General features: G+C 42.3%; 1 protein-coding gene across 1 annotated transcript in view; it reads left to right on the forward strand.

Moving 5' to 3' along the window:
- The window catches only part of LOC122781630 (partitioning defective 3 homolog), a 175,649-nt gene that overhangs the window by 65,083 nt on the left and 98,066 nt on the right, over positions 1–12,500 (forward strand). Inside the window, exons 6-9 of the mRNA XM_044045450.1 lie at positions 2,944–3,069; positions 4,765–5,162; positions 7,670–7,809; positions 8,181–8,309. Coding sequence (XP_043901385.1) covers positions 2,944–3,069; positions 4,765–5,162; positions 7,670–7,809; positions 8,181–8,309 — 793 coding nt within the window. The remainder of the gene's footprint in view (positions 1–2,943; positions 3,070–4,764; positions 5,163–7,669; positions 7,810–8,180; positions 8,310–12,500) is intronic.

Genomic DNA, 12,500 nt, shown 5'->3' on the forward strand with positions numbered 1-12,500 from the left:
GATCCAGGTTTGTTTTGTAGAAAATCTCATTTTCATCCCTGCCTCCTGATTTACATAATTCTCTCTCTCGCACCATCAGCGCTCTCCCACACACTAACCCATTCAACTCCCTTATTATTAACAACTGTCGTCGTGTTTTGTTGTTTTGCTCCGTCGCATGCTTCCAGCTTAATATGCAGGTACGGTGTTGTTATTGTTCCTGTGATTTCCCAGAGAATCTGGCTTCTCTCTGCCTCTCGGTCGACAACAAGGGGCTCACTTTCCCCCCAAGTTAATCATAGTCCTTGTATCAGAGCTGTGAAGTGATTAGGTTTTGGCATCTTATATAATGTTGCTCTGTATGTGTTTGTCTGTTGTTAAACAAGTGAAAACAAACCACTCATAAACTGTACAAATGGAACGTATGCGGTGTTTTAGAGACGAGGGATTAATGTGGGCATAAATGTGATTGTTCACACTTATGTTTAGTCTGTCATGTTTAAAGCTGTGCAGAGCTGTTTGGACATCAACAGTCTCGACCTGATAAGAAGCACATTATTTGTTTTTCATTGTTTTAGAACAAACACTGCACGGCAAACGTTTTTATATTCAGCAGCTGATTTTAACAAGGTGCTAAACACTTTAATCTCAGGAAAGATTATATTTGATGTCTTGGCTTTAAAAGAAAACCTCCTTTAAAAATGACTAAATGCCTTTTTCAATATGTTTTGAAGTACTTTTGAACAAAGAAGATAAGATTTTATGTGAATTCATATGTTTTGTAGATCGATAGGTAACTAGGCTTTTCTGCCTCTCATTATCTACCTTTATATAATGTAAATTGTGTGTGTGTGTGTGTGTGTGTGTGTGTGTGTGTGTAATCGTAAAAAGCTTCAGTCTTCCTTTTCATTCCTTACATATGTTCAATTTATTTAGATTGTTCTTTTTGTTTGTTTCCTTCAGCACCTTCTTGCTTTTTGGATTTTTATTGTTTATTCACTTACACCACTGTTGTTGATCGTCATCCTTTTTTTCCTCATCACATTTCCTGTTTTTGTTTTCCCCCACATGGTGTCTCGTCTCTCCTCCTCTCCTCTCCTCTCCTCTCCTCTCCTCCGTCTCTCCATCTTCCATCCATCCATCACCACCCATCCCAGAGACATAGTCAAACTGGTGGAGGTGTCAAACGACGGTGGGCCTCTGGGAATCCACGTGGTGCCTTTCAGTGGCAGGGACCGCAGGTAAAAATACCCAGAATGCTGCACGAGCGAGCCTAGAAGACGGTGAAGGAGACACATAATGTGGCGTCAATGTTACTGTAACGTATAGAAAAGAAAAAAACAGATCACACATGGTTAGAAAAAGAGCTTCAACACTTTCAGTGAATCTCATAATTAGTACATTTTTTGGATCTGCACAAAGCATTAACATAACTCTACTTAGTCCGCGAGCAGTTTTATGCTTAAAATAACCGTGTTTAAGTTTTTCTTTTGTTCATTTTTAACATTTTTACTTTTAGTTGGGTTTTCTTTTTTCCAAGCCTCGGTGTCGCACACCTGACCTGACGGTTGATTTTTTAAAAAAGGAAGAAAATTGCCTATTTTACCTCATGTAGCTGATGACTTGTCAGCCTCATTGTGGATTCATCACAGCATGAATTGCCTCTGTTGAATTTGGCTTAAAAAAAAAAAACCTTTATATGTTAATTTGGTCTTTGGGTGGTTTTGAAATAATAAAAAAAAAAATGTAAGGAGTGTGCAGCTTTGCAGGAGGCGCGCACACACGCACACACACACAAATGCATACCGGACATTCCTCTGGTGCCCGTGTGTAATCACTTCATCACACACACACACACACACACACACACGGCAGCATCATGAAGCTATTTGCCAGTTTACAGTGATCAATCATGCTTGTTTAGAGTTTGTAAGTGACCGTCATATTTTTTTTGGGCCGCTGTCACATCAGCTTTACATGGTTCAAAGCACACACTGAGCAGTACACACACACACACACACACACACATACCTGCTACACATTCACACAGCTGGAACAAAGCTGGGATGGAATTAGAAGAATTTCACATCTGGTTTAAATATATGACCGGAGACTGGAGGCTTTTGTGATTCAAGTCCTGAAGCTCAATACAGTTTCAAACCTGACTTTTACTACTTAATGTTATGATTAATGTTCCTGGTTCTTAAAAACATTATAGGCCAGTCAGTCTTTGTCATTTTCCAGCTACAGTCTGCCAGCAGCTGCAGCCTTCCCCGCCCCCCCCGCCCCGCCCCGCCCCCCCCAAGACTGACAAATATGATCAGTGACTACACAAACAGACTGACACGCTTTATTGAAAATCAAGATCATATCACTTTTCTCGCTGCGTGATTTAATCAGCCTAAAAGCACATTTATAATGCACTTTTCTTTTATTGGTAAAATGTCAGGTTGGGGCGTTATGCCGCGATTACGATGCCCCGGCTTTCATCAGAGAAAAACGGCCCCCGTCTCTGCAGCAAATCGCATTGTGTTCTCGCTCGGATTCAATCAGCGGAATTGTCTCTGAACTTTTTCAACGCCTGAACTTCTGTGGCCTCTTGCTATAATCACATTGCCATTCATACTGAATTAAAAGCCAGAGGCTGGGCCGAGTGTAAAATCCTTAAAATCAACACAGTTTACCTTTGGGGACACTCAAAAAGCCTTGATGCACACGGGACCTGGACTGTGTGCTGAAGAAGACTTGATTAGGTCTGTGGAGGCAGTTTAATTTTCTTCCTCAGACTCTGCTCTATTATCCACAAATCCACGTGCTGTTGTGTCTTGTGTGAGCATCCACATTTAATATAAAAATACAAAATATGAATCTCAAGGATTCAAAACAACAGTCTCTCCCTCCTCAGTCCAGCCTCCAGATTATCTTCATTATAATCTCTTTGACATGAACCTTTGAACATTTCAGGACTCTTGGCTTGTTGGTCAAGCGTCTGGAGAGGGGAGGCAAGGCCGAGCAGCAAGGCCTCTTCCAGGAGAACGACTGTATCGTCCGTATCAATAATGGAGACCTCCGAAACATCCGCTTTGAACAGTAAGACAGCAGCGCGCAGGAACCGCCGCCGAGCCGCGGTGGTTCCTGGACTTTCTGTGTGATTGACTTCCTGGACCTTCTGCTTCTCCTCTCCTAAAACCTCTCTCCCTTCCGTTTTCCTTTAAACGCGGCGGCTCCTCTGCTGCCTGTTACTGTGCTGTGGTCGCCTCCCTGTTTAACTCCCGTAGGTTGCACCCTCACCATTGAAGCAGTCTTTGTAGTTCTCCTGGCTTTTATCCCCCTTGTGTTTCAGTAACAGCTCCACTGGACTCCTAATGTAACACCTGTCTGCGTCTTTCCATTGGAGGGAATGGAAATGAGGCTCCTAACATTCAAAGCCTCTGCCTCTCAGCCTTGTTCCTGTCTCATGCTTTCAATCCCCGCATAACTGATCCCACCTGCTAACTCCCCTACCTCCTTTTCTAAATCCTGTATGTATGTTTTATGTTATATATATATGTATATGTATGTATATATATATATATATATATATATATATATATACATATATGTATATATATATGTATATGTATATGTATATATATGTATATATATATATATGTATATGTATATATGTATATGTATATATATGTATGTATATATGTATGTATATATATATATACATACATATATATGTATGTGTATGTATATGTATATGTATGTATATATGTATATGTATATATATATATATGTATATATGTGTATATATAATATTATTATTGTTATAGAAGAGACTCTTAATACAAAGACCCTGGTGTCTACATGTCTACAACACCTGATTGTACTGTCGTGGATGTGGAAATCTGGTTAAACCCTTTATAATTAAACTAAGACGGAGATAAATGAGACATTTCTGCATATAATTTGGCGGAAACACCTCTTTAATCCCAGTAATATTATACTGTTTTCATGTCCCAGTGGACCATGCTGTTACAACCATGAATGAGAATATGGAGCTCCACTCATTCTGTTGTTACAAGTACATCAACAGTTGCTCTTGTGCGAGTGTTTTAAATAAATGTAAGGGAGCAGATTACATCTCGTCTGTTACTTGATCCAGCCTAAAATTGTAAAGATGGCGAGACGAGACCATCGTCCACATGGAAGATTATTCATGACGGAGGGAAAAGTTGGCCTGGAATTTTTTTACACAAATCTGCAGGGAAGTTTTAGTCGTCATTCGGGGGCCGTGACGAGCCGTAAAATTCCGGGGCCCTGGAATTTTCTCAAACGTCCGCTCAGCTGTCAGGGAGCGAGGGAAGAGCCATTCCACTGTATGCTTTATTGAAACAGGTGGTGCTAACAAGGCTCCGCTGTTACAGGGTGCTGACAGCCAACTTAAGTTTCCATTCACACCTACTGTACATGAGCTCACAGTGAAGTGGGTTTAAAAGAGGATTTTCTGCAGACTTTCTGTGGGATAGTGGTATCCTTCATCTGGAGCCAAATGAGGGGATTATGTGATGGATCTGTCGAGGAGGAGGATTCAGTCTCCTTTTTTTTTTTTTTTCCAGAGCTGCGAGTGCTCGTAATAAGTATTAATTAACATGTCAGAATGTTCAGGTGGGTGAAAATAGATTTAGTGCACTGTATAGTGTGGGTTTGTGGGTAGGTGGAGTTTCTGCAGATGAGTATGATTTCCTATTTTTTGTCAGAATGGCTTGAATTAAGTTAAATAATTCTCTCTTTCGTCAGAGCTCAGAACATGTTCCGTCAGGCCATGCGCTCGCCGCTCATCATGTTCCACGTGGTGCCGTCGTCCATGAAGGCCCACTACGAGCAGCTGTCCCACACTGAGAGGAACCCGGCGTACGCCTCGGGCCGATTCAGCCCCGACTCGGTGAGCGGCAGCACCGTCTCCAGCATCGACCACACCCCGCAGAGGATGTCGCGACACGGCTCCCACTCTCACCCTCATTCCCACGCTCACCCAGAGCAGAACAACGGCTACCCACCACTCACTCACCCGCCAGTGTCTGCGGCCAAACCCCCGACAGGCCACGTCCACTCGCCTCAGAGGGCGATGACCTCCACGCCAACAGCAGGCTACACCAAAAAAGTCGGCAGGCGACTCAACATCCAGCTAAAGAAAGGTGAGGTCAAGAGAATGTGTTTAAAATAAAGGTGAATTTTCAGTTTAAAATAACTGTAAAATACTTTAAATCAAACAATCACAATCATTATAAGGGGATTATAGTTGACGGAACACTTCATTATGTGCTGGGTCAGAATGATGTAGTGGAAAACAAGTGTGTTCTTCGTCTTGGACACACGTTTTTTTTTGCATCCAATTGAGCTTTGGATAACCAGGAGCTACTTTACTGACTTGAGCTCTTAGTAATTAATAAACATGTATTGAAGCCATTAAGTTTGATGCACATTTAGAAGATTACTAAAGGTAAAAAAAGCGTTGTGACAAATCTCCAGTTTCGACTTGGTGTGTTGCATCATTCTTTTGAAGTGTCAGCTGATTTGTTTATTGCGTGTGTGGGAAATTCTTACATCATGCTTCACCAATAAAGGTGGTTTGTTTTCCAAGCGAAATAAACAAGCAATTTCCTAGAGCCTCGGCACATCCAAACATATGTAGGTTTGATGAAAAAAGTACTTAAATACAGAAGCATGCAAAGCCTGAGCTTTGATGTAACCGGCTTAAAGACATCCAGAGTTTACTAGACTGAGCACAGGAAGCTGTGCTGTATCTGTGAGGTGGAAGCGCAGAATTAAATGTTGGGAATAAAACTTTGGGGAAGATCTCGTTAGTGGAGCCCTTGACTGACAGCTGGCACAGGTGGTACAGACCTGTGCCAACAGGATAGCAGGTGTTGGTGCCAGGTCTCAGGGCCAGAGCGCTTGTTGCTAAGCAGCCGCTGGTCCCTGTGCTCTGTCAAATGCCACAGCAAAGAGTCTGACAGGGCTGCACCATATGCCTGTTTAAGTTTACACCAGAATCTCTTCGTTCTCTCAGGGCTGGAGTTGAGCCAGAACATAAAAGATAAAAACACCCATCTGCTTGTTGCGCATTTCATCCCGTCTCACAGCTATCTCCACTTTCTCCTCTATCATATTGTTTCCTCTTCCCACTCTTCCCCCCTTTTGTCATAATACCCTGAAAAATGCTGCCCACTGTGCAGCGTTTACCAGGAGATCTGCTGTGTTCTCACTCAAAGATGTTATCTTTTCTCATCCCACCTTTTGTTTGCCGCTGTCGGAGCAGACCCTTGCGGGGATTAATGGCGGCTCCGAAGAGGCCGTTTGGCTCGTCTGTTTTGTGTTTTGAGTACCGACCTAAGCCCAGAGCTTCCAGCGGAGATTAAACTCCCGCATCGTTTATGGGCTTGATGCAAACACCGGCCTGCTCGCAAATCCCACCGAGTATCAAAATCAATCAAAGAATCCCATTCTACACAGGGAATTGCTTAGCTACGTCTTAATCAAGCTAATGGGAGTTTTAAAGATCCGCCTCCCCGTTTAAAGCCAGCAACGCTACAGGCATTTACCGGCGAGGATAATACCACACCTTGTCTGCCTGTGGGAAGTTGATTGGCTCATCAATGCAGGGGATTAGGTAGAGGATGTAAAATGGAGCAGCTAAGTGTTCTGCTACTCACATTCAGACAGTTACACTACATGACGTTTGTCATGTAGTGTGAAGGATGTGACCTTGAGATGAGCACCAAAGAAAATATGCAAGTCAAAGGCAAAAAAAAACTCAAAAACGTGATTGTATTCAAAATATACAAGACTGAACAATGATTGAATTGATTTAAAAAAAGTATTTCTTCAATGACTACCTCATTTGTGGCGCTAATATTACCACAAGGTGGCAATGTTTGCAGAAGTTTCTTCTTTTGAAGGCTTCTTGAAGCTGCTCCTTACGAGGGTCATTGAATGCATCTCATTGACTCCTCCTCTTCACAGCTCCCTCACGTCACTCCTACTAGCTTAGCTAAGCAAAACAATACATCTATCAATGGAGGATTCCATTTGCTGCTGTTCTTTTCTTCAGGGGTTTACGGCCACACTCACTTGTTTTAGGTTTTCTTCAATGCAACACGATGTCAGTTTTCTAAGTTATCTTTCCATTTGGAGTCAGACAGACCATAATGGCGCATTTCCACCGGCGGAAATGGCACGGTTTAAGTAGCGTTTCCACTAGCATAGTACCTGGCACCAGGTACTATTTTGTCACAGGACGTCCCACACACAAATCAAGCCGAACAGCGCCGAACTGTAGATCACTTAAAACTACTTAATAATCCTAAAAACTTGGGTTAATCTCCAACAACTACCAGGGAAACCTCTATATTTAACAGGAGTCTTTTAAAGCGGAGTGGTGTGGCGAGTAGAGCCGGTGGAAATGCGCCATTAGTCATGGTTTACCTTGGGGGTGTGGCTATGGTGTGATTGACAGTGGATGTTCACAGTGTCTTCTCCAGCTGCATCCTCTCACCCACAAACTGCAAAACTCAAAGAGTCCACGACAGCAGTTCATAAAATAATGTGATCTTGGCGTAGTGTTGTAGTTTTTGCTTTGCAGAGGGAAAAACCTGGTTCCTGAATCATGTGACCCCTCTTCCATTTGTTTCTTGTCTGCCAGGTCCCGAGGGACTCGGGTTCAGTATTACATCACGGGACGTTCCCATCGGCGGCTCAGCACCCATCTACGTAAAGAACATTCTTCCTCGGGGAGCTGCCATCCAAGATGGCCGCCTCAAGGCAGGAGACAGGCTGCTGGAGGTAACAAAATGATGGAGTTATACATGGATTTGTGTTTCTCAAACTTTTCATGGGGGATAAATGATGAAATCCATCAAAATAAAACAACTGGATTGAAAGTATAACTAGTTAAGATGGAAAGGACTTGAAATGAAGTCACATGTTTTCATACTCTTAATTGTGCCCCATTAACTCTACAGGCTTTTGAGGTGTTTAGTGACATTAAATTCCATTTCTGAACACTGAAAACACTGCAAAGCTGTTTTTTCACAGTTCTTTTTCCATCCAGATGAAGTCACTGCAGCCGAGTCTCTGCAGTAAAGCAGGATTTGTAGTCGTGATGTTATCTAGGATATCACAAACTAAACCCAAACATTGTGTCTCCTGCTCAGGTGAATGGAGTGGACCTGAATGGACGAACCCAGGAGGAGGTGGTGTCTCTGCTCAGGGCCACGCCCATGGGCGGAGCTGTGGGGCTCCTCATCTTACGCCAGGAAGACACGTTCCTCCCCCGAGAAGTGGTACATTCCTCACTCTTTATGTTCCTTCCACACTCCTTCATCCTGTCACCATAAGACGTCTCACTTCTTCACACACACACATACAGCACAGTCGTCCTCGCATGGATAAGTGTGGATATTTTAAGTGAGTGTGTCTGTGCTGTCACGAGCAGAGTTAATCCCAACGGCGAGTGGCATGCTGTCTTCTCATTTACCCGCTAACACAACACACCGGCCAAGCATGCAGACTGATTGTCCCGCTCCGATGCTGCACTCTCCTCTATTAATCAAGCTGTGGCTGGCCTCAGAGGAAACCTGTGGAGCTCAATCTTCTCTCCTCATCTCCTTCGCCCTCTCCAGTTCCCTCACTCTGTCTCCTTCTCTTGCCCTCATGCTTCTTTCATTCTCATTCACCACTTCTGTTTGCCTCTCCTGCTTTATTAGGTAACCCTCTCTATCTCTGCATTCTCTCACCCCCTCCCCCCCCACACTGTGTTTTGCCTCCGAGCTGACTGGCTAGATTGATGGATTGTGGGGATGAAGGGAGAGAGACTGTGGGGCAGAGAGTGAAAAACACACTCGGTTTGAATATCAATCAGGCAACAACGTCTTTCCATATTACTCTGTGCAAACAGTCATGTGAATCCCTGTGTGTGGCTCTCTGCTGTCACTCACACTCACAGCCAGTAACTTCACACTGGTGCTAATCTAATGCCTTCCTCAAGGTTGTGCTTTTATCTAATTCCAGATTTTATTCTCCATTATACTCCACTGTTTGATATATTGCACTTCTGGAGCGACAACAAATTAGTTTTTTTATCAAGAAGTGCTTCGATGCTTTTTATTTTTTAAAAGATTTCTGTTTGAAACACAGAGTTTGTTAAGCACCAGTCACTGTAACTCAACTCTGTCTTGTAATTGGACTGCTGTCCTTGTCCCTGTGTACAAGCACTCGATGGAAATGGAAGTAAACTTGTCAGACTCCATTGCACTAGGTGGCGATATGCCCTTTTTCCAGCTTGTTAGTAGTTGACCTATTAGCTGGAGACTAGTCGGTACTTTGTTGAGCACCATTTCATGTATTTTATTTATTAGTTTAGTTTATTTATTTAATTCATTCATAGACAAAAGGAAACAACTATTTTTAAAATGTCTTAAAAATATAAATGAAAGGAAGCAGTAAATTGAATTATCTTTATTAAATCTGCCTTATTAAATGCATCATCTAACAAAACAGAGAACAAAAGCAAAATTCTACCATTCATTACTTATAAATATTTAATTATTTAACCTTATGGTCTTGTTGACAACTTCTTCTGTTTTTTAAAAATCAGGTTTTGGTTGGACTGACACAAACAACCTGAATTCCCCGCCCACTAAAGAAATGGTACCTCCCAGCACTCTCAGTAGACATTATAGACACAAGCAGCCATTTGCTAGCAAGTAGTGTCAATCAAACGGCTGATTGGTGACAATTATCACAGCAGGAGATGCAGACGAGGCCATTGGCTGCCTGTCGCCGCAGGTGAACTGAGATGAGAGGAAACGCCACGCCGGTCGATACTCATCCTTAGATTAGAGTGCCACACTGAGTCCAGCTGACTGTGCGTACTTAGATTGTGGGATTTATTTGATCTGTGGTTATCAGCTGCAGAAGGTGGAGAGGCTGTGATGAGACTCGAGGGAGACGGCGGTCCAGTGCACGAAATGAGCAGCTTCTGTCTTTATCTCACTTAGTGAGCTTGGCTCAGCGTGGGCTGGTGAGATAGCGGAGGGTAAACAGCATGTCAGCAAACAAAAACATACAGAAAATAAACCTAATTATACCATATCATTAAAACACAAACAAGGCAAATTAGGATGGAATAAATGCCACATTTTCCTGCCACATACTGAAGGTATGAATTAAGAATGGCATTTAGCTTTTATATGTAGGTCTATATATATATATATATATATATATATATATATATATATATATATATATATATATGAATAAAGTCTAAAGTCTGCAGCTGTTATTTCCAAAGGCTGGGCATTACCTTAGCAGGAATATAACAAGAACCTTATTCAGTTATGTTTCTAACATCCAAAGCTGTCTATAAAACAACATATGATGGAAGAACACATGACTTTAACCGCTAATAAGAATAATTCAGTAAGAGTATGAATGTTTATTCGCATTAACACTTGGAGCTTAAACCTAAAACTGCTTCTATGTTTCTACCTCAGCTTTAATCATCTGTACTTATTGCTGTAATTATCCGAATCCACTTAAAAAGCTGTTTTTATTGCAATTATATTTTTAGCCATATTGCCCGGCCCAACAATTAGTGCCAATAATGAAGGTTCTGTACATGTACAAGAAAAATACACATAATCCAGCCAGTGATTACATTTCCTGTAGAAAATATGCACGGTCGAGTTTTCCCCATTTCTCAGAAATGGGCCAGTTAAGGAGGACATTTAAGCACAGACTGAAAAGAACTGATTCTGTGAGTCCTGACAGTAGACGTCTGTAAAGCCTGAGAGGCAAAACCCGAGGGTTGAAAGTTCAGCACTCGTCCAATAAAATCTTCAGAGGAATTGTCTTTTTTAGAGAGCTGGAGGTGAGCTTCAGCTTTTAATGAATAATGATGGGCAAACCTTCAGCATGCACTTTATTTCTCTGAGAATTGAACAGAACAGACTGAAGTTCAAAACGCTGTGAGGAAGCACTGATTGCATTGAGATCAAGGCTTTTGTGGTTATTAATATTATTATTATTATTTTATACTACCTTGGTACTGGGAAGGCCATTGATACTGCTGTGGTGACCTCCATACATTATACAATCAGCTGCAACTAATGATAATCGATTAATCTGTTGATTGTTTTCTCGATTAATCGTTTGGTCCATAAAATATCAAAAAATCTGGATCAGTGTTCATCAAACCTGGAAATGATGATGTTCTTAAATGTCGTGTTTTGTCCACAAACCAGAATGATTCACTTTTAATGATTTCTTTGTCATCCAGAGCAAAGAAATAAAAAAAAAACCCTCACATTTAAGAAGTTTAAACAATCGGAAATCTTGTTTTAATCATGTGTTTTTAATTATAACTCTTAAAAACCCATTTAGAGGAGTTAGTTTGTAGTACCTTGTAGTTGTAAGGTGTATATTGTGGGGTTCCTCTATGCTGACTGACGTGAACTGCGTCTATGGCATGTTTTTAATCTTAATATCTAGATTAAACCCGCATCTTGTCACCAAAAGAGAAGAGAGGAAAACAAGCATCTTCTTTTTTTCCATGGTCAACCATGACTGACGTCACTGGGATTGTTAGAAGTAGAAGCGTAGTAGAGCTCACCACACACTGCAGCTATACTTTCGTCCTCCATGTCATTTGGACACAGCGCTGCACGTACTGTAACTTGGTTTCCTGACCGATTTGAATCGCACACGCACACATTTCCCCTCAGGTCACACTCAAAGCAGAGCTCCTGTCTGTATGACAGCTGGACAGTCAGAGGACGCCGGTGAGACAGACTCTAGAGAGTGAAGCGGGCTGAGAGTGAGCGCACAGGAGCAGGATTGTGATCAGGCGAGGGAGTGACGTGTCCTCTTTGTCCCTGGCGACTCGGCACTTTTTCGAAGATTTTGACCCTTTTGTCCTTGTGAACGCAGTCGTCGTCTCTGATCCACAGCTTATATAGTAGGTCTGAGCGTGTATGCACTACGCCGACCGCCGTGACCCATCTGTCTGCAGAGACTCATCATTTTCATACCTCGCATGCCCATTAACTCATCACGCTGCATTCATTTACATTTCTTTTATGCGCATATTTTCACTGTTTCTTTCCAAAAAAAGTGTTTTTCTTGATTTCTTTGGTTCTTCTGTCCCTCCCTCCCTCCCTCCTCTAGAATGCTGAGCCCCAGACGCAATGCCCCAGAGATTCGGTAAGACTCCACCCCGACACTGGCCTGCAATTAAACCCACTCCCTTCTTTCTTTGGGATAAAAGCAGGAGCTTATATGTACATATTCGGGTGTAAGTCGCGAGTTAATCAAAGTGCAAGTCACTAATCATGCGTGGAAATGTTAGTCAGAAACACTCGTTCAAATCTCCATCCAGACTTGCTCGAACAAATCACAATTTCATGGTTCATCAGTACGGAGCGCTCCAACTGTGCCGCGGAATAATTTGCTCCATCACTCTGCTCAGAGCTGTG

The sequence above is a fragment of the Solea senegalensis genome, linkage group LG1 (genome assembly GCF_019176455.1).
Source record: "Solea senegalensis isolate Sse05_10M linkage group LG1, IFAPA_SoseM_1, whole genome shotgun sequence".
NCBI lineage: Eukaryota > Metazoa > Chordata > Actinopteri > Pleuronectiformes > Soleidae > Solea > Solea senegalensis.